This window comes from Salarias fasciatus, chromosome 20 (genome assembly GCF_902148845.1).
Source record: "Salarias fasciatus chromosome 20, fSalaFa1.1, whole genome shotgun sequence".
NCBI classification, from domain to species: Eukaryota; Metazoa; Chordata; class Actinopteri; order Blenniiformes; family Blenniidae; genus Salarias; species Salarias fasciatus.
The window spans coordinates 25491802-25518932 of NC_043764.1; the positions used below are offsets into that span (position 1 = coordinate 25491802).

At 45.0% G+C, this 27131-nt stretch overlaps 2 protein-coding genes across 5 annotated transcripts; both read left to right on the forward strand.

Moving 5' to 3' along the window:
- Positions 1-1336: 1336 nt before the first annotated feature.
- On the forward strand, positions 1337-14610 carry mapk14a (mitogen-activated protein kinase 14a). Of its 2 annotated transcripts, none has more exons than XM_030118140.1 (12): positions 1337-1670; positions 4174-4303; positions 4428-4486; positions 6484-6595; positions 8677-8706; positions 8983-9030; positions 9143-9257; positions 10295-10366; positions 10971-11050; positions 13048-13126; positions 13252-13425; positions 13526-14610. In XM_030118140.1, exons 1-12 carry the CDS (start codon positions 1552-1554, stop codon positions 13588-13590), a joined length of 1083 nt encoding a protein of 360 aa, XP_029974000.1. In that variant the 5' UTR covers positions 1337-1551; the 3' UTR covers positions 13591-14610. The 2 variants fall into 2 exon arrangements, with proteins under 2 accessions (XP_029974000.1, XP_029974001.1); XM_030118141.1 differs by lacking the exon at positions 10971-11050 and adding an exon at positions 11437-11516.
- A 154-nt stretch (positions 14611-14764) lies between these two features.
- Positions 14765-26689, forward strand: srpk1a (SRSF protein kinase 1a). Of its 3 annotated transcripts, none has more exons than XR_003933724.1 (16): positions 14765-14936; positions 15525-15579; positions 19158-19285; positions 19367-19475; positions 19606-19693; positions 20197-20284; positions 20709-20815; positions 21242-21407; positions 21502-21527; positions 21625-21847; positions 21933-22265; positions 22483-22583; positions 22843-22950; positions 23069-23138; positions 24947-25875; positions 26089-26129. XR_003933724.1 is itself a non-coding variant. In XM_030118608.1 (16 exons), the coding sequence occupies exons 1-16, from the start codon at positions 14924-14926 to the stop codon at positions 26271-26273; spliced, it is 1893 nt and encodes a 630-aa protein (XP_029974468.1). In that variant the 5' UTR covers positions 14765-14923; the 3' UTR covers positions 26274-26689. The 3 variants fall into 3 exon arrangements, 2 of the variants coding, with proteins under 2 accessions (XP_029974468.1, XP_029974469.1); XM_030118608.1 differs by having other exon boundaries at positions 24947-25039; positions 26089-26689; XM_030118609.1 differs by having other exon boundaries at positions 25783-25875; positions 26089-26689.
- Positions 26690-27131: the final 442 nt, after the last annotated feature.

A 27131-nucleotide genomic window follows, 5' to 3' on the forward strand; every position in this document is an offset into this window, starting at 1 on the left:
AATCAGTAAAGGAAATTAACTTAACAACCCCAAATCCAGAAAGATTGGAACAATGTGTGAAATCTTCATAAGTGCAAAACAAGAATGTATAAAAAGACTTTTCAGAAATTTCAAATTACAAGCGTAACTAAGAATTATGGAATTGCTTAACCATGGATAATATCCTTTAACAAATAATCTTAAAATATGAAAAAGACAAATTGGGGTGGTGTGACTATGACATTTTCTGCATTATTTTCCATGGAGAAAAATATTTCATGCTTCAAAGGTGATGAAACCATCTGGAGTCAGTCTGATCCCACAGATGTGGATTGTGAGTCCTTTTTTTAAAAACAAAATTGCAATGCACTAAATAAAGAGATATTTTCGGTGAGGCTGTAAGCAAATTCAAAAAATTGATTTATTTATAGAAGAAGGTTAAAAAATAGAAAAGGAAGAGGCTCGATTAAACAAATTGATACAAGCTTAAGTGGGATAAAAGTTGGCTAGAGTTTGTAACTTTAAATTCTTCAGCCACCTTGCAATTCTTTTTCTCTGTGCGTTTTTAAGATTAAAAATTGTTAAATATATTTATATATCTGTTTTTGTGTTGATAGAATTTTCCAGTTGGTGAAATTTTGCAAGTTTTACGAGGTGTGTACCATTAAAACATATATTTTTAAGATCAGAATATCTGTCAAATTTGCAAAACAACCGGCTAAGCAAAAATCACTAAATTTGATGTATGTTGAAAAGAAAGATTCTTTGTTGTTTGCCTTTGTCACAGAAAAGAAAAAATACATTAAAAATACAGCTGAAGGATCAGTAATTATTTTAAAGTGAGCACCCTTCACTTTGGGGCTGCGAGAAATAAAAAGAAGTTGGATCTTAACTTTCTGGTTTCTTTTTGTGTTGAAGAATTGGAAAATTGAGACTCTGTTAGATGAAAATGGATACATATGTATAGATTTTTTTTTGTTTAATGAAAATCTGTCTTACTGCGCGGTTCCACAGTCTGAAATCACCATTATTTACATGATCAAGTGTGAGAGAAAAGATAAGTTTATAAACATTATTGCATTGGGATTTTTTTAAATCATTGGGAGACTTATAAAATAAACCATCAAAGAGCACAATGTTACTAGTGTTATTGACAGATCCAAACAAATTCCCCTCTCGAATCAGTTTTGGAAAATAAAGGGATTTATTTCTAAATTGGGTGTGCTGACTTACTGAAACTGTGTTCATAGATCACCTTCCAGTATGAAATGCGGATTATTGCAGCTTCCTTCCAGTTGCTTTCAGTTCTCGCCTGTTCTCGTCGCTCCTCGGGAAGTCTCGCGAGACTTGGCGCGCTGCTGGCTGAAGTCACGGAGCAAACAGCGTGAAGACTTTACGGCGTGCAGACGGATCGTCTTTATTCTGCAACATTTCACGAGAAGCCGGCGCCGTAACTTTTACACCAAGTGAAACTTTCAGACCGCGGACGGAGTCTCATTGAGCTTCGTGTAACTTTGGTGAAGTTTGAGACGGAACAGAAACTCGGTCCGTCGGTCGGTCGGTTCTGCAGGAATGTCGCAGAAAGAGAGACCCAAGTTTTACCGACAGGAGGTCAACAAGACGATATGGGAAGTCCCCGAGCGGTACCAGAACCTCGCCCCGGTGGGATCCGGGGCGTACGGATCAGTTTGGTAAACCCGCTTTTCTTATTTTTAAAGTAAAGTTCGGTGAAGTGTCGTCACCTAACTTAACCTCCATTCATTTAGACGAGGCCTGCACAGGCCGAACTTCTGCTAGCTCGTCCCGTTGGTTAGCAAGGTGGAGCCATCATGTGTTTTCTCTCGTAAAAACTCTCTTAACTTTTAATTTATGCCACTTATCAGCAAGGGAAAGCTACAATTTACACCCGGTAGTGTGCATATATGCACATGAAAACACCTTCCAAGAAACTGCTGAACGGGTTTAACTTGTAAAAACTGATGTAAAGTCTGTCGGCATCTTCCATGATCTGAATTGAACACAGAAATGTGCTTTATTAGCTAATATTATAACTCATTATTACTCAAAATCATCCGTTTAGTGGCTCCTTTAGAGGCGTTCACTGCAGTACAGGTTTAAAGTCAGAAGGGTAAGAGACAAAGTAGAGCTGCAGTGTTTTGGACACACCAGCATCTTCTGATGATGGTTTTTAGTAACTTCTGGATTTTTTTCTAGGATAAATATGAAAATTAAAATCCAGAAAATGAAATAGAATGGTTTCAGAGTGTATTTGTGTATTTCCTGGATAAATATAAAAATGTTGTCATTTATTTAGCTGTTATGCTGCTTATAATGTTAGAAAACTAAATCCAGTGTCCTAGACAGGCTTATCTCTGAGAGCATCCCATGAATTTTAATAGAAATATCTCTACTGAGTCCATCGGATTATTATATTGACAAATATATAGTTAAAATCTATAAAGAAATGGGATAAAATCCTCTAATTTAGCAGTTATTTCTCCTATAAAGTTAGAAAACTGTCTATATCCACTTTCTTAGATGGGCTTATTTTGAACAGTGTTCAATATATTTTGATAGAAACATCTAATCCTTCAGGTTTTCATCTTAAAAACATTTTTTTCCCTGCTTCATGAGTTGTGCGTCATATTAGAAGACCTTGGTGGTGAAAGGTGATGTTAAGCAGGATGTGATTAAATGGGTTGTGCAGATACTATCTAGGACACGGCGTAGTCGGCCGTTTCGTTTGGTTTAGGGAGCAGATGTTTGTTTTGCAAATGGAGGTGGACAGCTGTGCTGTTGCTGGGCAATAGGATAATCTGTTGCTGGTCAGATTACTGTCCGCTACCCAGTGCGTTGACTGTGATTGTTTGTTTTTTTTCCCCAAACAGCGCTCTGGCTTACACTGTCAGTGTTTACATGATGACTGTAAGCTCACTGTCTGCAGTTGTTTCATTATGAAGCTGCACTTACTGAAGTGCACAGGTCTAATTATAAGATCCCTCTCACTTCGACATTATTTACCAACAGGCTGTATTATAGAGTGCTTTTATCCAAATCACTGATGTAGTGTGTCTTTTAGATCCATAGCGATGACATAAAACGCCACAATGGTAGACCATCGGGAGCTCGAGGGATCGGATCTCTGCCCTGTGATTAATGCAAGACCCAGACTCGTAACTGAAGTCACAATAATATTTATATTTAGATGTATAGATAGGGAGTAGGAAGCAATCTGGCTTCAGTACACCAGGAAACATTTCCATCCAGTCCTTGATCATCTGTGTTTCTCGCTTTAGATGTGGATTGCAGCAGGATTTTATTGTTCCTCCTGAGGTGTTTTTCCACAGACTTTCTCTTTTCATGAAGTCAGGTGATTCGAACAGGGCCAATCAGGCTTATCTTTCCTGTTGCTCCAGGTCTGTGTGAGTTAGTGAAACACTGCACTTTTCTTGAGGCACAGGACTGCAGACGATGCTTGGAATAAGACCCTGTTTACGCGAATAAATCTCAAGAGAAAACACATAACAGACGCAAACAGTGTCCTGTTGCATCGAAACGGCAGAACCACCGAATACAGTTTTCGTTTTCACATTAATCGAACCATACGGCATAAATATTAACAGCAGCGAGTAGATGGACAGACGAGTTGGATTTGGAGTTGGTTTTTGCCCGCTTACATGACGACAGAGCGTTGTTGTGTAATCAGACACCCAAAATGTAACGAAGGTTTTGTGTTTTTACTTGAAAACTACCATGAGTTAGTATAAATTTGCACCTTTTTGAGGCCCAGTACTGTGGAAAAAGCTTGAACACACACACATACACTCTGCACACTATTTGTATATTTGACTGTAACCTTGTTTTGGGCGATCTTCTGGCGGGGCGGGTGTCTTTGTGGAAAGAAGCAGCTGCGCTCGTACGTGATCGAGCAGGAGGAAGTGTTGGTTTCAGAATGGAGGGCAGACTGCAGAGCTGCCTCTATCTGCTGAAATATGACATTTTCTGCTGATGCCACCCTTTCCCCTGCCTTCAGCAGCTTCTTCTGGCCCTAATTTGGTGTAGAGAGCGAACTCAGCCCATCCTGAGCCATATGAAACACATCAGCCTCAAATGAACCAGAGTCTCTCTGTCAAAGCTGGTTCCCACTGAGGAAACGTTTGCCACTACACACTGCTCTTCTTTTTGTTCTCGCAGCTCTGCGTTTGACGTGAAGACGGGGTTGAAGGTCGCTGTAAAGAAGCTCTCTCGGCCCTTTCAGTCCATCGTACACGCCAAACGAACATACAGAGAGCTGCGGCTGCTCAAACACATGAAACACGAAAACGTGAGTTCATCCGTTTCTCTTCTCTATCTTTGGTTAACCCATATAAAGGAAGTCGTTCTGTGTTTTGTTGTTGTCTTTTGTTATTCTCGCTGCTTTTTTGAAATCTGTTTTAATTTTTTTGCAGGTTATCGGCCTCCTAGATGTCTTCACCCCTGCTACTTCGCTTATGGAATTCACTGATGTGTAAGTTAAGCGAAGATGTGCAATCACTGCTTTCTCCCTCTGTCCCCTTTCTGTCACTATTAACCAACACTTGTGCATAATTTACCGACAGCGCTGTGGTGACCTGCAGCCTTTAGTTTCTCAGCAGCAGACGCTGCGGCGGGGGAAACACCTGGAGTCGATCCAGCAGACTAAACACGCGGAAACATTTTTTTTTTTTTCTTTACACTGTCTAATCTGTTAGTTATTCGATGTCCGGCAGCTTCAAGAGTTGCTTCATCTCCAGCTTCCTTCCCTGTTTCCTGGATCGTGACTTTGAGAAACTCAGTGTAGCGGCTGTGGTAAACAGGTAGTTCTTGTTTATTGAAAGTTCATAAAAATGGGAAGTGGATAGTATTGGTGAGTCAGACATTCAAACCCTTTTCCTCTGCATTTCAGTAAGTCTGCAACTAATGACTATTTTGGCCATTGACTAATCTATTGATTTTTTTTTTTCAACGATGCATGAAAATCCACTGAAGTATGAATGTCAGGAGTTTCCAACATTACTTGGACGCATTGTGACACTTGACTGTTTATTTGTATGGTCGGTCGGTCGGTCAGCATCTTGCTCATTTCAGTCTAAAAGTGACTCATTTGTTGCAGAACACTTTCTGCATGGAGTCACGTCTGTGTGGGCTTTAGCACACCGACTGCAGAAGTTTCCCGATTTGATTGAAAGTTTCTGATGTCGGCGTGGCGTCTGAGCTCTCCTCCTCACACCACAGAGCCGCTCCAGGATTACAGGATTGGTACGAGATGTTTGTAGAAAATCTGACTCATGAAGGCGGCAGCGCGGCCACGCTGAGCTTTCTCTCTGCAGCATAATGAATACAAAGCTATTTGTAGCATCACTCTGCGAGATGATGTGCACAGTTTGGGTTTTCATGCTGCTAATGAGAGACATCGGACGATTCAAGTGTCCTGAGTGCAGTATCGGTGCGTCCGTAATTTTTCGGTTTCGTTCTCTGAACCAGTTGTGCTGCAGTTCTGCAGAGTTGCATCATTTCACCAAGTGTGACAGAAACCTGCATTAAACCAGAGCCTGCGCTCATGTCTCACTCCCAGCTCAGCAAACTGTCATGGAGGGCTGAAAGCAAGACAAGGTCACGCATGGAGGCGGTGTGGAGAGAGAGAAGAAGTGGGTCGGTGGGACTTGTGCTCTCTTTATCACACGTATCTGCTGGGAACGTTGGGAGAATCTGTATGCGGCGTGCTATCAGGAAAAATGTCAGATATGCAGATGCTTCAAGTGTGGTTCCCCTCGGCTCTAAAAATACAAGCTGAGTCATGACGCAGTGGTTAAATCTCCAGCCGTGCTCGTTTCTATAGGCAGGAGGAAAACAGAGGTCACTATTTATATGCCCCCCCACCCCCCCCCTTTTTTTTTTTTTTTTTTTTTTTTTTTTTTTGCTAGGCCAAGTGAACTTTGGAGTGTGTGTTTGTGTCCTTGTGTGTGCAGCTGAAAACAAGTTCAAGCAAAACCAGGTGCTATTTTAAGCCCTCAGTCTTTTTACCCGTGTGAGAATAGCCCAGTATTCATGAAACGGGTGTTTGTTAGAGAGCGAGGCTGACAAAGCAGCGCACGGCCGTGCGAGTTTTGGCTCTTGCATCCCGCTCTTGCCTTCCTGTGTAGGAGCTGTTTGAGCATTTTAAACAGCTCGGGGATTAGGTTCAAATTATCCACTGATGCAGCACCATTAAGCCCATTTATTTGGGCTGTGCCATTAAATGACATTCCATTTGTGAAGGGCTCGGCCCTCTCGGCGCCTCTGGAGAGAAGCGAGTGTGAAAAGAAGTAGCTGCTAAACCGGTTTAAGCTCAGGCAGCCATATGGGAAATTAGTCGCAGTGTGCAAACAACCCAGTGAAAATCTGTTTGTTTGGTGGAAATGCAGCCAATTTACATCTGTCTGGCGTTTTCATCACTTTGAGAAAATGTCTGCTTCCGCTGTGCTGACGGTCCTCTGTGTTCGGCAGGTATCTGGTGACTCACCTAATGGGAGCAGATCTCAACAACATCGTGAAGTGTCAGAAACTCACAGATGACCACGTGCAGTTCCTCATATATCAGATCCTCCGAGGGTTAAAGGTGAGGCTGCTGACGGGCTTTTCACTCGTCATCCTGGGAATTGTGCCGATTTAGTTTCTTGAGAAATTCGGCCCCTTTTCTTACAAATGAAACTTTAAAACTGCTGTAGTGTTTCGGATGAAAATGCCTTCTGAGGTGGAACTTTGCTCTATCTCCATGGAAACGGTGCACAACGCTGCGACTGTGCTTGTGCATCACGGCCTTAGTGAAGAGTTCTTCTGCACATGCTCGGTAGATGGACAATAACAGCAATCCAACCTGGTCTTCTGTCCGTACTCGGGCTGCAGCTATAAATTATATTAGTAATCCGTTATTGTTGTGATTATTTTATTAATTGGATTAAAAAAAAATGATTTATTACTGGAGCTTTTTACATTGTCATGTAAACGGGGCCTCAGCTTTTATGAAACTTAAACAAGATGTTGAAGTATTTTTGCCTGTAGCACCACAAAGCAGTATTTAGAATATGAAGAAATTGTAGTTTCTCCTCCACACTCGTCGTCTGTGTTAATCTCCCTACATTGAGCTCTGAGGGCTTCACCATCTCTTGAATATCTGCGGTCGGAGGCTCAGTTTCACCTTTTCCCTTCAGACAACAATCTCATCTGTTTGATTGTCCTCAGGAGAAGCTGCTGCTGTTTCACACTGGGGACTTTTCATCGCCGCTTTCATTTTGTTAAAGTTAATGCAGCGTGTCTCTAATTTAGCGGAGCCTGTCCAGGTGAAAGCGTCTGCTCCGAGTGGCGAAGTGAGGAATCAGTCTGCGCCTCAGCTAAACTTCACTCTCACACTCCTCTTCACCACACTGGCCCAGTTTACATGGGTGTTTTTTTCAATCGGATTGTAAACAATCGTATTAAACGGAGTGTATTCATGAAGTGATCCACGATGAATCCTCGTTTACAAGGACCCTGGGTGAAGCGGATTATACAGCGTCCTGTGACATGCGCACAAAGTCTCACGAGGAACTTGCAGGTCTTTAGCTCCGCAGCAGCAGTCCTCAGCGCCGAGCAGAGAGTTTTTATCTGCTGATATCTGCTCAAATAATGTCCCAAAAGTCCATGATACGCTGCTGAAGGAGCGGCTGCTCCCCTGGCTGCAGCACCGCTGCGCCGAGCGGCACGTCTCGTTGTGAGCTCTGCCTCTGCTCCGCGTGTCGATGTTTCGAATTAACTGGTGCCCGTGTTAACTTGTGACCAATACATGATTGAAAAATGTAGTCGTTCTTGCGAACGTCGGTTATCGACAGTTACAGTGAGTGTATACGTTTAAAGTCATTTGTGAGTCTTACTTTAACAACTGCTGTAATCAAAATGTGTTTACACAGACCTCCGCCGTCATTTGTTAACACGGGAACCAGTTAATCCATAACACTAGCCGGCGATCGCTTGTAATCTGCTATAGAGCTCTTTATACAACTCGCTATTGCGCGATTTGGTTCCATCTCGCCTCTCCAATGTTTTTTCTGTCGAGGTTTCTTACTAAAAAAGTGTTTTTCAACCACTGCTGGTTTTTTGACTGTGCTGCTTCCCGTTTACTGGCACGTCACACGTCACTACATGCATGCGCAGAACAAACACTCCCCCAGTACAATCCGCTCCGCTGTCAGACTCGTTTATAAGGGACACGGAGCGGATTGTCGATCGGCGTAGACCACCTCATACAATCTGCTCCAAATTACAATCCGCTCCGAGTGAAGCGGATCCACTCTGTCGTTTACATGACACATTTTACAATCCGCTCCACGTACAATCCGCTTATACTTGGTCCATGTAAACGTGCCCAATGTCACACATTTGTAACGTGGATATCTACTAACAGGCTGATGTTTTGACCTTCAGATTGCTGTGTTAAGCTGTCTCTAGTGGTTTCATTGTTTATAGTAATTTATTTTGAGCTATTTAAAAGCAGTAGAGTCGGTCTTAACTACCCAAGCCTCCTTCAAGCTGTCCTCTTAATTCTCCTGAGATGAATCAGTGGCTTTTGTCCCGCAGTGCCGCTGGCATTCTCTCTCATCATAAATCGATATTTCTATGAACTGGCGATGTAATTTAATGTCCTCTGTCTCTCTCTCTCTGCAGTATATCCACTCAGCAGACATCATTCACAGAGTAAGTGATGTGTTTGATCCTAATCTGACAAATGTCACTCGTGTCTTTGACCTCAATGCGTGTGTGTGTGGGGGGGTTTGTCAGGGTTTACGACTCCCTGCATTCAGCTTGTGTAAGCACTGAAGAGAGAAGAAGTCATTAAAAAAAGCACCTTTACCTTGTAAGATGTCCATGATGCAATGATTCTTTTCATATTGACAAAGGGAAGCGTTTTCCACTGCTCAGCATCTGAACGTTCATCAAAGCAGATCGCGCTCTGTGTGTTTCTCCCTGCAGGACTTGAAGCCCAGTAACTTGGCAGTGAACGAAGACTGTGAGCTGAAGGTCAGTGAACTTATTGAGGAGAACATTAGTTTATCTTGAACCAGCCTGCAGATGGAAACCCTCTGTGAACACAGCTGCCTTTTATACACTCTGAAACCCCCTCCCCTCTCAGATTTTGGACTTTGGCTTGGCACGACACACCGACGACGAGATGACCGGCTACGTAGCCACCCGCTGGTATCGGGCCCCCGAGATCATGTTGAACTGGATGCACTACAACATGACGGGTACGATGAATGTTTCCTGATGAACACGCTAACGGAGACCTTGAGGAATCAGGTTTTAATTCCCTCTAAGTGAGGCTATTTATTTATTCATCAGAGTCTGGGCGTGCTCGGTGGCACAGTGGTTAGTGGTATTTGAACTCGCCTCACATCGACTTCGCATACTGGCTGAGACTTTCTGTATGGCGTTTGCATGTTCTCCCCATGTGCGTGGGCTCCCCCCCCCCACAGTCAGAAAGCAGGCACCCTTTGCTAAGACCCCGTTTCCACGATGTTTTTAAGTGAAAACACAAAACTTTCCTTGCGGTTTGAGTCGGTGCATTACATGGGCCTTTTTGTTCCTGTTTAAATCTGAATAAATAATTATATGTATATTAGTCGAAACTTTATTCTGGTCGTTCTGCGCGTGCTCCGCCGTGATGACGCAATATTCCAAGATGGCGGGCCGCTGCCCGCGGTTCGACTCGTACGGAGACGATTTATGTAACGGGAGTTTTAGAAGAAATGGATATCATGAAAAGAGCAGAGAGACGGGAGCGTAGTAATGCAGACATTATCAAATCTATAGCATTGAAGTTAATTGAGAAACAAAGAAGAGAAAAATGGCTGCCATAACGCTGTTTGCTTCCGGGAGACGTCACTCCATCAGGCCGCTCAGCGTCCAATCAGAAAGCTTCACAGCCCCCAGCGTTAAAGAGGATGTCATCCTTCGTTTTCCCATGTAAACACAAATCTTATGAATATAATTCAGAATTCCGAATTAACACCCGTGGAACCACACTGAGTGGTGCTGGGAGCATGTGTGTGTGGTTTTATTACAAAGCAAATAACGCCTATTAGTGGCCCAACTGAAAACTGCTTCATTTTTAGCGTTTTTGCTTTAACAGACGTCTTTTTCAAAACCACCGTGTCAGCAACCAAACTTTTTTGAAGTGGAAACCGGGGTCTAAATCACAGTGTGTGAGAATGCAGGTTTAGAAACCACTCAATAACTTTCTGCCTTTGAAGTGTTTTTAAATAGTTCTCTGTCTGTGTTCCAGTGGACATTTGGTCAGTCGGCTGCATCATGGCAGAACTTCTCACTGGGAAAACCCTGTTTCCTGGCAGCGACCGTATCCTTTTCCTAAGAGTTCAGTAAGTGCAGACGCTCCTGTCGCTGGTGAGATTTCCACACACAGTTTGTAAAACAATCTCAGTCAGGCTAAACAACACTCGCGCCGATTTCACCCACACGGTTGAATGTGACCCGCACGGCTTCTTTCCCTCCTCTTCTCAGGAAAACCTGCCGTCCTCCTCCAACAAGTTGCTGCCTGCAGTATTTCTCAGTGAAAATGTACTGTTTTCACTCTGCCCTCCGGCTCCACATACACTGTTTTCAGGAATATTCCAGCTGGTCCTCCCTCAGACTGCATGTATGGCTGTGTGGGACTCAATCTGCTGCAGCTCTTTATCTCTCTCTTTCTCCAGCCCAGCGTTGTAAATCGGAGTTCCTCTGGGCTGTTTAGTGCTCTGACTTCCTTTCTATCACAAAGTGTTGGTGTAAATCCCTTTTGCTTTCTCCACAGGTGACGTTTAATGTCATTTCTCTGATCTTCTGCGTGTGAAATGTAAAACAAAAACATCTGCATATTACACATGACAGTTTTTTCCACTGAGGTCAAGGAGCATGCTTTGCCCCATGTCCAGTGCTGGTCTTCCTTCACCTTGTGCTGGTAGACATTGATCAGTTGAAGTTAATCATGAAGCTCGTCGGAATTCCAGGGCCAGAGCTCTTGATGAAAATATCTTCAGAGTCTGTGAGTTCCAACACTACCGAAGGCTTTTGTCTCGCTCTCAGCTTGCGCAGCCACTCGAAGTGTCCGCTGGCCCGTCGACGGCATGTTCCCCCTCCTCCGGCTGTGTGGGTTTTGGCTCTCTTCTGGCCTCTTTTACCTGATTTCCATGGTGTTTGCTGTGAGGTTATCGTGTCACCGGTGATCGTGCTCTGTGCTGAAAGTGTGTTGTGTTCCTTCATCTTCTCTCGCCTTCTCAAAGTCACATCCCCACCCCCCCACCCCGAAAGCTTGGAAGCTTGCTTGTCAACCTAACATCGCAGTGCACTTTGCATGATGTTAGGTTGAGAATCGGCTTCCTAACCAACTCTGCTCTGTCGCTATGCTCCCCTTGACACAAGCTGCATAAGATATAAACCAACTTCAGCAGATAATGCGTCTGACAGGAACGCCCCCGTCAACTCTAATAAACAGGATGCCCAGCCACGAGGTGAGACCAACCCACGCTTACTTTCTTCAGGGCAGGCGGCAGGCTGGGATGGGAGGGCTGTTTATTTATTTCTGAAGAGTAGCTCTTACTAACACAGTTGCTGTAAAAATGGGCTTCCAGAGAAATTTTGAGGGGAAGCGGCAACTTAAAAAAAAAAAAGAACCAAAAAACAAGGTCACATACTTTTGGGATGGAGTGCATTGATTCTTAGTAATTATGTCAGAATTGAGAAAGGATTATAATAAGCTTAGAAAGGAAGTAACTACTTCATATTTGAGTTTTTATTTAGTTGTTCTGCTTCATTGCTGCTCAGTTTTGGCTGAATGTTCAAACTTTTAGCACTGCAAATATGGAGGTAGAGCGAATTAATATAGCAGAACCTCAGTAAAGACGCCAGTCCGCAATCTGAACACAGTCGCCTCAAATTCCCGACGTGAAGCTGTGTCCCGGTCCGCCCCGATTACATTCAGATCAGCAGTAACGGCGGATGCCAAAAGTGAACAGAGGTGAGGGAGTTATTAGCTCCACCAAGTCTTTACAAGCTCTCTTCAAACCATGTGAAGTCAGGCGGGGTGTAACGAGGAGCAAGTTGTCCTGCAGTCACAAGCAGACGAAGGTCGAGTTTTTCTCGATCACGGCGACGATGTGGTGTTGACACGCTTGCTGCATGGCTCTGTTAACAGTGAACGCAGCCAGCTGCTCCGATTCTGGAGGTGGAAGCGCTGTGCCGCATCCCGGCTTTCTGTTCTCGATTCAGCAGCAGTTTACTAACAGCATCTTCTGTGTCATCAGTGATCTTCTACATGGTTTTCTCTCTGGCAATTTGGTATTGTTGCTTCCTTCTGATTTCTTTTTATTTTTAAATGTTTCAGGACTTTCCTTAAAAGAACGCTCATATGAACATGTCTTGAAATGCATCATGAACTATTCTGACAGAAAGCGTCTCAAAGCAGATTTGAAGACTCTTAAAGAGGAATTGGGAATCACAAGCGGCGCGTCGTTCGGCCGTTCCACTTTCAGCTGCTGCAACACTCCTTGTTGCTAGGCAACGCGCGTGCGACGTCAATCATTCATTTGCCGCAAGGTATGCGCGCGGCGGCCGTGCGAGTTTTTGGCTGCTTGTTTCTCACTTCAGGTTGTCAAAAACAAACTCGAGTGCCTCTCTGGGAACGAGTCGCACAACTTCAGTCTTCGCTCGTTTATGTGGCTGCGTTTGTTTTTGGGTGGGCTGTGACGATCTGCAGCAGGGGGGCTGCTGCTATTTTTAAACCGTTAATGCAGACATTCATTCGGTTGCGCAGACACGTGAAGAACTGCTACTTAAGAGTCCTCGTAGTATTAATGTCGCACAGGATTATAAGATGCTGCATATAGCCACAGCTGTAGATAGAAGTGTAGTAGCCGCAGAGCTGTGATGAGATCTGGGCGGCGTTCACACTGAGTGGAATCAGCAGCTCGGACTAATGTGTTATGACATGTTGCTGCTCGCGGGAGCCCTCGTCTGATTTATTGTGTTCTTGTATTTTTCCAGGCCAGGAACTACATCAGCTCCTTGCCACAGATGCCTAAGAGAGACTTCACGGATGTATTTCTAGGTGCCAACCCGCAAGGTCATTTTTTTTTTCCCTTCCACAAATTGTGTTGTTACAGTCAAAACTGGAGTTGATCTCGATTAGTTAGATTTCAACAAAATGATGGTGAAAGTAGTGCTGATTTTATTTATTTATCTTCTAAGCTGTGGACCTTCTGGAGAAAATGCTGGTTCTGGACACAGACAAGCGGATAACAGCCGCCGAGGCCCTGGCCCACCCTTACTTCTCCCAGTACCACGACCCGGACGACGAGCCCGAGGCCGAGCCGTACGACCAGAGCTTCGAGAGCCGAGAGCTGGCAATCAACGAGTGGAAACGTATGTCTGCTCTCTTGACTAAAGAATAGTTTTTTTTTTTGGATAAGCATTAAGCTTAGAACCCTGATTGTAACTGAGGCCGTTGTCTCATCACTTGCAGGATTGACCTACGAGGAGATGTGCAGTTTCGAGCCGCCGGTCTTCGACGAGGATGACATGGAGTAACGAGACGAGCCGTCCACTTCGACCACTGCCACAGACTCTTCAGCTTGAGCATTAGAGTTAAATAAACTGCCACACACACGTCAGACAAGCTGGGTGTGTTCATCGAGGAAACATTGGTCAAGATTAGCTCCTGTGAGCAGCTCATTACTGCCTAGATCAATCGCCTTTTACTTCTATTTATCAACCACTAATGTTGGTGTCCTGCTGGAAAATATCAATTTCTGCCAACCTCTAAAAAAAACAAAACAAAAAAAAAAGAAACCCTTTCTCTTATAAGTTAAATCAATTAGACTCGTATGACTTTTCACTGTGACACTGAGATGCTGAAACACCTGGACCTATTAGCTGTGCTACTTTTTCCCTGTGTTAAATTTCCTCTTGAGTAACTTATGATTAAGCTTTCGTCTCTCAGTTTGAGGAAAGGATTTGCTTGTGTGCTCCACTCGCCCTGTCAGCTCAGGGTCACATGTATTTATCATTTTGATTGTTCTTTATATTTAAATAGATGGGACCTCCGAAGGGTTCCAGACATACGACACAAGTAGATACTTCTGTTTTTAGACGATTCACAATTTGAGAATGTGCCTGACCTGAAGTGCTCACAAGCTGAATTTCACTCATTTTAACTGTTTAGATTCCCTGTGGGGAAAAATCTGAGCCCCCCCACTCTCGGGGGATAATGTTATTTAGTACGGCACAAAATGGAAGACATATTAATGGATACATGCTGTGGTAATGAAAACAATTGTAAATATCTGTGATGTATTTTTAAAATCTAATTCGAAGCAATCACTGTTAGCATGTATGTTGAGATGTGTGCGTCTGTGGTTGTGCTTTTGGTTTACAGGATTTTTATGTGTCACTCTAACCTAAAACATGGAAGAGAGGGATTTGTATTTATACTGTATTGAGGTGGTATTTATGAACAGCAATCGAATGATCCCTCTATTTTCTGTCCTGCAGAGTAACTCCTATCTTTAGTCTTTTGTTTAACAAAATAAAGACTTATTTTTAAGAGATTTTTTGCTTTCTGGTTGAGTGTTTTTTTTTAATTAACTGCTGAATACCAACACCAGAAAATAAAAGGTTAAAACATGAGCTGGCAGTCTCATCAGCGACACTCCATAAAACATTTCTTTATAAGGCAGTTGGTGCGTTTGCAGTGTGTGTGCACGCGTGTGCGCGTGCTGCAGCCTTGCTGTTGTAAAAGCAAGAAAACAGCGTCTGATGCGCGACTGCTGACGTCACCGGGAAGCTCCAGTCGACGCAGTGCGCTTGCGCGGAGCATTCGATCACTGGTGTAGCTAGCAGCTAGGCTACGAATCCAGCCGCCATGGAGAGGAAAGGTAAATCTTCACCGGGCACGCCACACGCTCCGGGAACACTGTCGGCGTTCGTCGCCACGCGTCCGCACTGTCACTAACCCCCCTCCGCAACCGCAAACGGAGGTTTTTAGCCGTGCTGCGTGGAGTTAGCAATGCGGTTTAATTGACGGCGTCTGTCACGCACTGGGGCTACGTTAGCGTTAGCATCGCGTCGGGATTAGCTGGAGACGTTACAGCCTTCCAGCTCCTTCCATCTCAGTCAGCTGTGAGGTTCGGGGGTGTTGTATCAGACAATCCGGTAGCTGCGGTGTCTGAGTCCAGCTGATGCCAGCGTCCCTCTCCCGCGAGCAGCGGTTCTCCCGGTGGGTATCACCGGGATAACGTTAGAGGGGCTCCGGTATCAGAAGTGGGTGACTGGCTCCGCGATCATGGTGAGGAGCCTGGACAGATCCAACGTGACCTGACTAGACTGAGAATATGGGCTGCAAGGAGGTTTATCTGCCCCCACAGTGCCAGACACTTCCATCCCTCAGTGTGTTCGAGTGTCAGCTGGAGATCAAAAGGAAACGCAGACAATGGCAGCATAACCTGTCTCTGGTTTCTCTTCAGTTCTGGCACTCCAGGCGAGGAAGAAGAGAGGCAAGGCGAAGAAGACCAGCAAAAAGTGAGTTTGTAAACCATCTTATCGGTTTCTTCATGTTTTGTGCAGTTTCACATGACTGTTGTCTCCAGCTTGCGTGTTGAATGTCTCACTCCTTGTTTTCTAAGAAAATCGCTTGATAAACTGACTGCTCATTAGAAATTATAGTTCTATTAACTTTTCAGTGTCAACCATTTATATGGCTCGGTGCAAACGGCTGGAACAGCCGAGTACACCTGAACAGCTCGCCTGTCCAGCATGGGAACAGACACCTGCCAGTCACTTGTGCATACATATGCAGCCATTCATCCGTCTCCTGTACAGCTGTAACCTGTACAGGGTCGCAGAGCACTGGAGCCCATCCCAAATTCCAGTGGATGAGGGCATGATACACCCGGATAGCTCACCAATCCATCACACAAGAAAAGCAGACAGACGACCACACACTCACATTCACGCGTAGGGGCAATTTTAGGCTTATCAATGAACCTGTCATGCATGTTTTTAGACTGCGAGAGGAAACACACAAACACACAGAAAAACCTCAGCTGGTATTTGAATAGCTTTTGAAAGGTGAGCTCGCTAACCACTGCACCACCTTACACATTATACCATTGGTCAGTTTGGTCACTAGTTAACATAAACCCATACATTTATACCAACATAGAAGTCTCCATTAACCTGTCATATGTGGTCTTCACTGAACACCACTAAACCACTTGCAGCTTTTATGTACATTTCTTCAGACTGCGGGTAGCAGCTGAAGTAATTGGAAACATGCATGTTGGCTTGGCACTGAAAGACCTGGGCCCAGATCCAAACTTAATTCTCTCTGCTGTGATTCAACACTGCTAAATGTAAAGGTAGAGTGAATGAGTCAAAAGCTGATAAACATGGAATGGATTTTGTTTTTATGCCCCCAACCCCCCCCCCCACCCCCTCCCTTTGGATGTTTAGAAGGTAATTTTATCATGTAAAAAAGGAACAGCACGATTGAAATTTATATGTAAGGAAAGACCTTTTTGGTTGAAGCGACGTCTGTTACAAGGGTGTCGAGCAGAAGACCTGTGGGCCAAAACCGGCACACAAGAGCCTCCAATCTGGCCAACCAAGCAAATTGTAAAAACGGATTCTTTGAAAAATTTCTGAGATGTTGGCATGAAAATTAGCGACCTTCTGTAATTAAAAAGAAAAAAGAAAAAACAAAGATATGCAAATTTCTTAGAAGTAGTGAAGACAACATAACCTTGAAACCCAAGCTGAAATATCAGTGATGCTGCTTTAAAAATGGGCAAACTGGTCTCAAAGCCATGCTGGCAGGGTGAGTTTGTAGAAATATGCATAATGCAACAGCTGAAGGTGATTTTTGGGGGGATATTTCACTGTATTTTGCAACAGAAGGTTTCTTTAAAATTGGCTTCATGTTGTGAGTTTTTAGTAATTTTGGTAGTTATTTTTTGATTTTTGCAAAAATATAGATATTTTCATCACTTATACTGTGTATGTGTTTGACACTCCTGCTCTTTAAGGATCCATGCTAATTGACATTGGATTCCTTTGAGCACTTTCACTTCAGAAATGATTGAGTACATTTAAATGTTGTTTGAAACGATGTAGTTGGATCAGATGATTCCATCGAGCACAGATGTATAGATTATGTGAAAAACCCGTCTCTTGTGAGTTAACCCTGGTCGGTTTAGGACCCTGGATTCAAGTCCAGGTAAGCCCCCCCCCCCCCCCCCCCCCCCCCCCCCCTTATGCATTCACGTGCTTAAAGGCTGCCTCCACATGGTCCACACGTTTACATGTGAAAATGTCAAAGGGTGACTGGTCTCATTGCATGCAGACCTGCTTTTATTTTAGTCCTTCCATGATCCAGAGATAAACAAGTGAAAGGCCGATAAATGTCTCTGAGAATGAACCCACTGCATTGTTTTCCTTTACCTTTTTATCCCCCCCACTATTCATAAGGTTTAGACAGTTGTTTTAATAAGATATTAGCATTGAGCCATCGGCGTGGAATGTGCAGTGCAGTGCACCGGGAATAACTCCGCTGACCACCATGTTCCCCTGTGAAAAACAGTTATTTGTGATTAAATTACGTGAAACTCGAAAATAGACTGCTCAAGTGTTGATTTGCAGCACTGATTGTTGCGGTGTACCTAACAATCTACTAATCATTCTTGCACCAGTGGCATCCTCCGGAGTGTTACATAACCGCCAGAGCTATATTTAAAACAAGAGAACGAAGGAGCCCACATCAGCCCACCGGAGCATGGCGTTTCACTGAAAACGGCACAAACGCACCTACTCACAGCGCCGTCTTCACGTGTCAAGCCGCCCTGCCATGTTAGGTGGAAGAATCATGTGCTACTACCAAACTAAATATAACTTCAGACGGCGCCGTGGCGTGCCTCAGTCATCCGTGCATCTCGGCTGCATATGTACGGATGAGCAGCAGGACTCTCAGTCACACTGAGGACGTGGAGGAGCGGAAAAGTTCAGAATCAGTCATCAGTTAATGTCACTGTAATATTAGACTGTCGGGGAAAAGGCACGTTGGAGCGATCGGTGTAATGCAGCGGTGTTCACACCCACAGTGATGAACTGACACTCGGTATTAAAGCAGCATTAGAAATGCCTCACTGTAGAACATCCTTAACTAAACATAACGATCGAAGAGATTATTATTCTGGTTTTACTAATCACCAGATTTGGAGGAACAACATCAAATCTGTGGATGAAGAAATATTTGCACAAGTTCAAATTTAAATTCAGTAATTAGGCTAAATTGATGTTTTTGTCAGCGGAGCACAAACCTGCATCACTTCTGATCACCACAGAGAGGACAGAGAAGTAGTTTAATGATTATGTGGAAACCAAAAGCTCGGTTTTAGGTATTTATCTCAACATGATTGCAGCTCTCCGGAATGAGCAGCTTTAATCTCCACTATGGAGGAAATAACATCAGGCTGTTTGGCTTTTATGGTAATTTCAGGAACTGAACTGTGGACAAGCAGAGTTTTAAGATTCACACACACATGTTTAGAAAGAATATGCTTCCTATAATGGAAGCACTGAGTTGTTAAAACTTTATTCTGTCCTGTTGAATTAAATCTGTCAGTATTTCTGATATGACACAGATACTAAACACACAGTACTGACTTTTCCTGTAAACCTTAAGTTCTTCTGAATTTGAAAAGCAAAGAATAGATTTAAAGTACTCTGTGTGAAATGTCTCCATGATGGTCTGTATTTGCAGTAGTGTACGGAGGATTTTATTTTATTCACGTGATTTGGAATCTTGTTGAAACATACCTGTTTCAAGTGTGATATTATATAGGCAGTCGCTTCTCCTCCTGGTAATGGAAAAATAATGCATTACTCTTATTTGTTTGCACAATATGAAGGCTTCGATGGATTGATTAAATTAAATTAGTCATGGCCGAGACAGATTAGTCCCATTTCTGTTATTGATAAAGTGACTATGAAATATATAAATCTGATGTCTGCAAAGTTGTAGACATTATTTTCAAGATTTAGGACTAAATCTGACAAAGAATATATCAGTATGTTCATATTTCTGTGTATTTGTTCCTCAGACAGCCAGCCAATCCCAGGGCTCGACAGCCGACCCAGCACGAAGCTTCTCCTCAGGAACCCGAGGAGCCCGAGGAGATTCTGGGCTCGGACGACGAAGAGCAGGAGGACCCCAACGACTACTGCAAAGGTGAGAACCCCGCCAGTAATACCTATGACCAGCCGTCAAACCTTTTAACAACCTGACACATCAGCCTGTTCTCTCTCCCAGGTGGCTACCACCATGTTAAAGTTGGAGATCTTTATAACGGGAAATATCACGTAATCCGAAAACTGGGCTGGGGGCATTTCTCCACCGTGTGGCTGGCCTGGGACATTCAGTAAGCAAACCTTTCTGCTCTGCTCTGTGTCTGGCCTGACGTTTTGTTGCACGATCCGGCTCTGACGCTGTGGCGAGACTTTCTCTGGGTGCTTCCTCCTGCCAAACGCTGCTCTGCTCTGTGGTTGCAGGGTGAAGAGGTTCGTTGCAATGAAGGTGGTGAAGAGTGCAGAGCACTACACGGAGACGGCAGTGGACGAGATCAAACTCCTCAGATCCGTGAGTGAAAGTTTATTGCAGTAGAATAAAGATGTATCGAAGACGCCAGAGTCAATATGTTAATTGCGGGTCCTAAAACACACTCGGTTCAGAGCCGTCAGGACTTTGCTTTTACTTTACCATTTATTGCCGTCACATCACGTGCAGTCGAGGTCTGGCAGCTCACTTGAATTGATCATGTTGTGTTTGCACTGTGTAATGTGGTTCCAGAGGCAGAAACAAGTGTGTAAATCCTGGACTGATGGTTGTGAGGCGTGAGGCAGAGCAGAGGCTCACAGGGACAAAATACACTGGCTGGGGGAAAGTCCACTCTGATTCCTCCAATCATAAAGAAACTCCTTCGCCTTGCGTTCTCTCTGGCTCTGAGCACCATTGCTGTTTAAACAGATACTCGAAACGCTATTTTAAAACATGGTCCTGTAAAAGGGGACCTAAATCTGAAAGTTTTATCTGTGGAATGTGATCTTTTCGCTGACATGGTTCACTTCCTTTCCTCTCCACAGGTGAGAAACTCTGATCCCGATGATCCGAAGCGTGAGATGGTGGTTCAGCTGCTGGACGACTTCAAGATCTCCGGTGTCAATGGCACTCGTATCCTTCACCACTAAATGCCTCAAATGTTTTGTCCCCTTTGTGAGTTTGTTAATGAAGTAACATGATTCATGGGATGACCGATGTGTGGTAATTCTCACATAATTCAAGAGGAAAAATGTTCAATTCAACCTGGTGTTAAATCAGCCGACAGTGTTGCACGAATAAGAGAATAAACAACAGGTGATGGGTGGAAATGGAAGTTGGACAGACCTCCACCTACAACAGCTCTGAATGAGTGAGATCCTCTGAATGCTTTGGGGATAGCAGTCGCTGTAACACGAGAGTCCCTAACACAAAGGTAATGAGCACTCATTCGACCCGCCCGCTCTCCAGTGTAAATCAGGCTGTGCTCTGTTGATAAAGACCACCTGCTTCTTAAACACACCTCGTGTCTTATGGCCTTAACTGCTCCAATGTTCAGACGTCTGCATGGTGTTTGAGGTGCTGGGCCATCACTTGTTAAAATGGATCATCAAGTCTAACTATCAAGGTCTGCCCCTGCCTTGTGTGAAGAGCATCATCAGACAGGTAATACGAGCGATGCAGACACACCTTTTAAATGCCGATGAGTCACGGCGAAGGGTCAGTCAGTAGTTTACAAAAGAAACGCAGGCTGCAGGCTGCAGGATGGGTGGAAACCAGTCGGGCCAGATCATGTTGCACCATTCGAACGTATAAACAGAAAGGAAGCAGAACAGATGGGAAGAGAGAACAAACCTGGAAGGTTTCTGCTCTGAAGGAACTGAAGAATATTCCAGGAATTCATTGGCATAAACTGTTAAAGGATTATTCTTAAATTCCAATAAAGGATTTTTAAATATTATTTCTTGAAGTAAAACAAATAGGTTCCAGATTTGTGCGCTATTTTTTCAGGTCTCTGTTCCATAGTCCTATTTTAACATGTGAGAAGAGAAAAGAGCTGACATTTTGAGATTGAATCCTTCTTTTTCCCAGGTTCTCCAAGGCCTGGACTACTTGCACACAAAGTGTCAGATCATCCACACAGACGTGAAGCCGGAGAACATCCTGATGAGCGTGGACGAGCCGTACGTCCGGAGGCTGGCGGCTGAAGCCACGGAGTGGCAGCGGGCCGGAGCGCCTCCGCCTTCCGGTTCAGCAAGTATGAGACAATCACACACTGCTCTGCACGTTCATAAAGGCTCTTTGGAAACATATTTTTACTCATACGTGTTCTTTTTAATTTCCTTTTACAGTCAGCACAGCGCCGACTCCAAAACAGGTAGGAACTCTTTCACTTTGGATGTGTCTGACACAGCGTCAGTCTAACCCACTTTCAAGGACTTAAAAAAAAAAAGCTGTTTGTTCTTCTCTAACAGGCAGTAAAAATGTCCAAGAACAAAAAGAAGAAGTTAAAAAAGAAGCAGAAGCGGCAGGCCGAGCTGCTGGAGAAGTGCATCCTGGACTTGGAGGAGATGGAAAAGACGACGGAGAAACAGGAGGAGGACGACGAGGACGAGGACCCGCAGTCTCCTAAAGCCCGAGCCTGCGCGCCGCTCAGACAGGTGTCTCTTCAGGAGCTGGGAAACGAGGAAGCAGATGGTGCGACGCAGCCGCAACAACAGCGATGTCCGCCGCCACTTTGACTGCACTGTCGTAATTCTGTTTCGGTTTTCTCATTTTCCAGAGAGGGAGACGCCCGAGGAGCCGTCGGAGGTGAACTGCAACGGGCACCTGCAGGCGGAGCAGAGGCCGCCGCAGTGGCGGGACGAGGATCAGCACAACGGCAACGCCGAGCCCACCAAGAAGAGCGCCGCCCCCGAGGACGAACACGAGGGACCCGCCGTCCACCCCATGTGCAACGGCCTGGACTCCACGGCCTTCACCGAGCCGGACGCGGAGCCTGAAGGCAGGGGGGCCGACGAGAGGCTCCGGCTGCCGCGGCTCCAAGAGGGAGAGGTGGAACAGCGAGAGGAGGACCCCACCTGTCCCTACAGGGAAGAGGAGGGTCTGAGAGACGGTGAGTCGGACAGAAATCAGTGGCTTCAAGTTTAAAAACGCAAAACTGAAGTAAGCAGACATCGTTTTCAGGATGTCTGTGTAAAGGCGAATCTCTGTTGTATAAGCGGAGACAGACTCCCCAGCTGTGTGAAGTGTAAAACTTTGAACTCTGCAGTCGTTTTTTTTATTTGGTTTTAATGTCATCCACATCCCTCTCCCTGTCTGCTGGGCTGCAGGTAAGCTGCCGGCAGGATCCCTGCTCATTAACCCTCTTGAGCCACTCAATGCAGACAAGATCAAGGTCAAGATTGCAGATTTGGGAAACGCCTGCTGGGTGGTGAGTCGTCCGTTAACCTGACGGATTTCCTGATTAGAGACAAAGCCTTCAAACGAGGGACACATCCAGTGTCAACGCGCTACAGAAATAGAAGCGCTTATTGATTTAAGATTAGAATTGTGTTCACAACTGCTCATTGTTTGAAGATGTCATGTACTGTTGCCTCTGGATTTAGGAATCGGATACAGTCTGTAAGTTTTGTTGCCTCCATGTTTTTGATTTGTTTTCTCGCGTCGCTCTTTCTCTCTCTCTCTCCCAGCACAAGCACTTTACAGAAGACATCCAGACCCGGCAGTATCGGTCTTTAGAGGTTCTGATCGGGGCTGGATACAGCACGCCAGCTGATATATGGAGCACAGCCTGCATGGTAGGAGACGCAGACTTCTTCGGCGTATTGACCTCACAGGAGGTGTTCGTGGAGATGTGGACAGATGGCCTCATAAAGTGTCTTTCTTGCTGTCTGATGACCGTCCCTTCCTCCTCAGGCCTTTGAGCTTGCCACAGGGGACTATTTGTTTGAGCCACACTCTGGGGAGGATTATTCCAGGGATGAAGGTATTGCTGAGTCTTCCTCTTCCCGTCCATTCTGTTTCACCCACTTGTAATTGAGCTACATTAATTTAAAGCTGATGCTTCACTGTTTAGCTTTGGTGCTACATTCAATTGAAGTTACAGCTAATGTGGAATTCTTTTTGTTGTTTATTGTAATTTAATCATCATTATTTTAGAAATATGAGAGCAGCAAAATGCTGGCATTGCTTGTTTCTGCATGGTGCTTTGACATATATGAGGAAACTAAAAAACCTAAATACTATCAGTTTATCAGACCTTTGTGGTCGTAGTATTTATCGCCTCTTACCGTTTCATGTTTTCCAAAGATCTTTCCTCTGAAACATTTTTGCTTTGCAGAAACAGACAGTGCGAACATCTTTTCTCTCGACTGTGTAACTGATTGCGTTACTGAAACCATCCTGAACGCTGCACTGGGGATGTCCTGATCAGATCCGCAGCATCACGTACGGGCCAATCAGTGTTTAATTCATTGCTGATCAGCTCAGCTGATTTTTTTTCGTATTTCTTTTCTCTTAACCTGACGGCTCCCTGCAGCAGCACAGCAGATAAAATGTCAGTCGTGTGAAAATATTTCAAAGTAGAAAGTCCAACAGACACTTGTAATATCTGCAAAGCCGCGTTTGAAGAACTGGAGGCATTAGAGCTCTGTTCAGTAGTTTGACACCACATCAGACAGAAGTGTGAACGGTTCACAGATAAGCGTTTTCACAGTTCCCATTTTACTCGACCAAATCTCCGGCATGTGCAACAAGATCGATCTGAGAACGCTCCACTAGTCCGACCAGCAATAAAGAGGACTTTATCAACACATAGCGGACGCAGAACGTGGAAAAAAGCCGCCACATGGCCGGCTTTGATTTGGAGTCTTTGGAATTGTTGCCCTGATGTCCCCACATTATATTCTAGAATCTGTCTTACCAGAGCTGTACGGTAAAGCACATACATGCGAGGTGATTTAAAAGGCGTGGAGCTGTGACATTTGTCTCTGCTGAGCCTCGCTGCTCTCTGCATTGATTCTGACGCTTTCACTTAAATCTGGCAGCATTTCATTTACACCAGTTTAACAAACCTTACACTGCAGAGCTGTGGAGGAGAACATCCAAGATCCAAGGATTGGCCAGTACTCAGTTTAAAAAAAACGTGAAAGTTGTGATCAGGACATCCCTGCTTTGCACTTTGAGCACCTAATAGAAGTTCTCCATGATTTAACATGAAACGCCACCAATGTGAAGTGATGATGTTCAAATGAAGCGCACCTGCATTCCTGTGTTTATTTCCTGGCACTTTCAAACACTTTTTGCCGCTGGAGACGGGGCCACACCTTTTCCTTCCTCCGCCTTTCCTCACTTTCACCTTCACTCTCCTCATTTCCATGTTGCCTTCCTCCCGCTTTGCCTACTGTCTGTCGCCACGTCTTGGAGCTCTGAATTTCACACACACACACGTCATTGCTTTGCTTTCCATGTGCTACGGCTGCTCTGTGATTGTATTTCCCATTGTGTGTCGTTATACGCTCGACACGTCGTCCGTGCTTTGCCCTGAAGGCTGCGCTCCATGTCATAGCCGTAGTCCTGCTTAGTATTCATTGTTTTTACATGTGAAAGTGAATGACTTCCATCTGTTGAAACGTAACGGCTCTTCGTCTCCAGAAAATGATAGTCTTTTCATACGTGTGCCTCATGTCATGGCGGGCTGTCATCATGCATCATTCCTAATATGTGTTCCACATGACTGTTTGCCTTCTACTCTCCTCTCCTCTCCTCTCCTCCTCTGATGTGCCTCATTTCCAGACCATCTTGCTCTCATGATTGAGTTGCTTGGTAAAGTCCCCCGTCACTTTGCCCTGAGTGGGAAATACTCACAGGAATACTTCACCAAGAGAGGTACGCCCCCCCTGTGTGTGCGGCTCGCTCTGGCACCGGGCGGTCAGGAGGGCGAGGCGGGCGCCCCCGCGCACGCCGGCCGCAGCCAGATCTCACCGCGCTGAACACGGATCAATACTTTGAACCGAGCCGTCTGGCATTGATCGAAGCCTCAGTAGTTTTGCCAAAGCCCGCCTGGCTGAGACTCACACGGCAGCTCCTTAGCTTTAGCCAAATGAGTTGGCTCCATCGGAGATGTTTTATTGATCTCTTGCCTCCACAGAGAGAGCGAGAGGTCGGCCACAGCCGCGTCTGAATTTCACTGCGGACAGTTAACTTTATTTAAAGAGAATTATTAAAACACAGAAAACGTCCAAGAGCTATAGGCCCATGAAATATAGAATGCATTAAATTTTAGGGACGCAACGGACGAGTGCTAACAGAGCGTAATTTACAGTCTGTTGTACTGAGGAGTCCCATCTGCCTGTGATGAACTGACCAGTCCAGACTCCATTGTTTGTGTGACAGTGAAGATGGAGCTGCAGGACAAGTCGGTGCTCAGGCCGAGCGGTCCGGAACAGCCTGACAGCTCTTTCATTGTCTGACGGTTCAGTTCGATAAGCGAGGTCTGAGTTGCGCCGCCGTCTCCTTCCGTCCTCCAGCCGCGCCCCCAGAGCGAGCCACTACCGGGACACTGTCTGATGAATCTGTTGTCTGTCTCGTTTGTTCTCTCCTCTCCCCCCACGCCCCCACCTGCTGCGTAGACCATATAGCGCTGATCATTGAGCTGCTGGGGAGTGTCCCACGCAAGCTCATTTTGACCGGCAAATATTCCAAGGATTTTTTCACCAAGAAAGGTAAAAGAGTTTCACTGCCAAGATGAGAGTGAGGGCCTCCCGTCTCGACACCGGATTCTGCTTTAGTGCCTGAACTGCAGTTGTGAATATATTCTCTCTTAGTCAGTTGATCTTAGATTACTAAGAAGTTTAATAATGTTCTGAGTGCATTCCCATGTTAAGCAGATTTAAACCTGCCGTTCCCGGTCGTCTGACGCGCCGCTCTGCCTGCAGGCGACCTGAAACACATCACCAAGCTGAAGCCCTGGGGCCTCCTGGAGGTGCTGGTGGACAAGTACGAGTGGCCCCGCGACGAAGCCGAGTGCTTCACCGACTTCCTGATCCCCATGCTGGAGCTGATCCCCGAGAAGCGAGCCACCGCTGCAGAGTGCCTGCGCCACCCCTGGCTCGCCCTCTAGTGGACGCCTCCTGACATTGTACCCAACCTTCCCTCCCCTGTTCTCTCCAGAGACTGCAACAGATCACTTTCCAGTTTGGGCATATCAGAAAAAAAAAAATATTTATTTCTCTTTTCTTTTTGGTTAAGTTGTTTTTTTGATTTCTTTTTTTAAATGTTCTCGTTAATGAACTGATGCTTCCGTGTACGTTTGCTTTGTATTCGTGGGTTCTTCTCTCGGTGTGGTGACGTCGGGAATCCAGTGGGTTTGGTTACTTCGTGGTCATGCTGGCTCAAGCTGCTGCGCTCTGCTCGCCCATCCATCTGAGAGAACTCCGTCATTGTACTGCTAGTGACTCATCCTTGTTTGTTACACTCCTGCACTAAAACCCAAACAAATTAAGGATATGTAGCCTTTATTGGTCATTTTTGACCTTTGAAAAATGACCAGCTGTCACTTCTTTTTTTTTTCCTCGTACATTTTCATTAGTGCTGTGTTCCTCCTCCGTTGAATTATTTTGTATTACACTTGTAAGGTTTTGTATTTGTAAAGTAGGCTTAGGAAGTTGCACACTGGGCTGACACTGACACTGACTGTGGTGAACATTCAGAGCATTTCTCCAGACGGGGCTCTCCAGTTTCCCGTCCCAACTGATAAAGTAGATCACTCTTAGCCATAACAGATCTGTCCTCACCTGGTATTTGGGGCTCCGTTTGGTGTGTCGAATGAGATCCTTCATTCTCGTTGGGAGGCTGGTATTCTCATATTACAATTCAGGTAAGTAACGGTTTCAAAAGGTTTCAGCGAGACGACATGTGATGAAGCCCAAATTCAAAGGAAAAAAGTGATACCTGTATATATCTGTACCAAAGAGTTTGC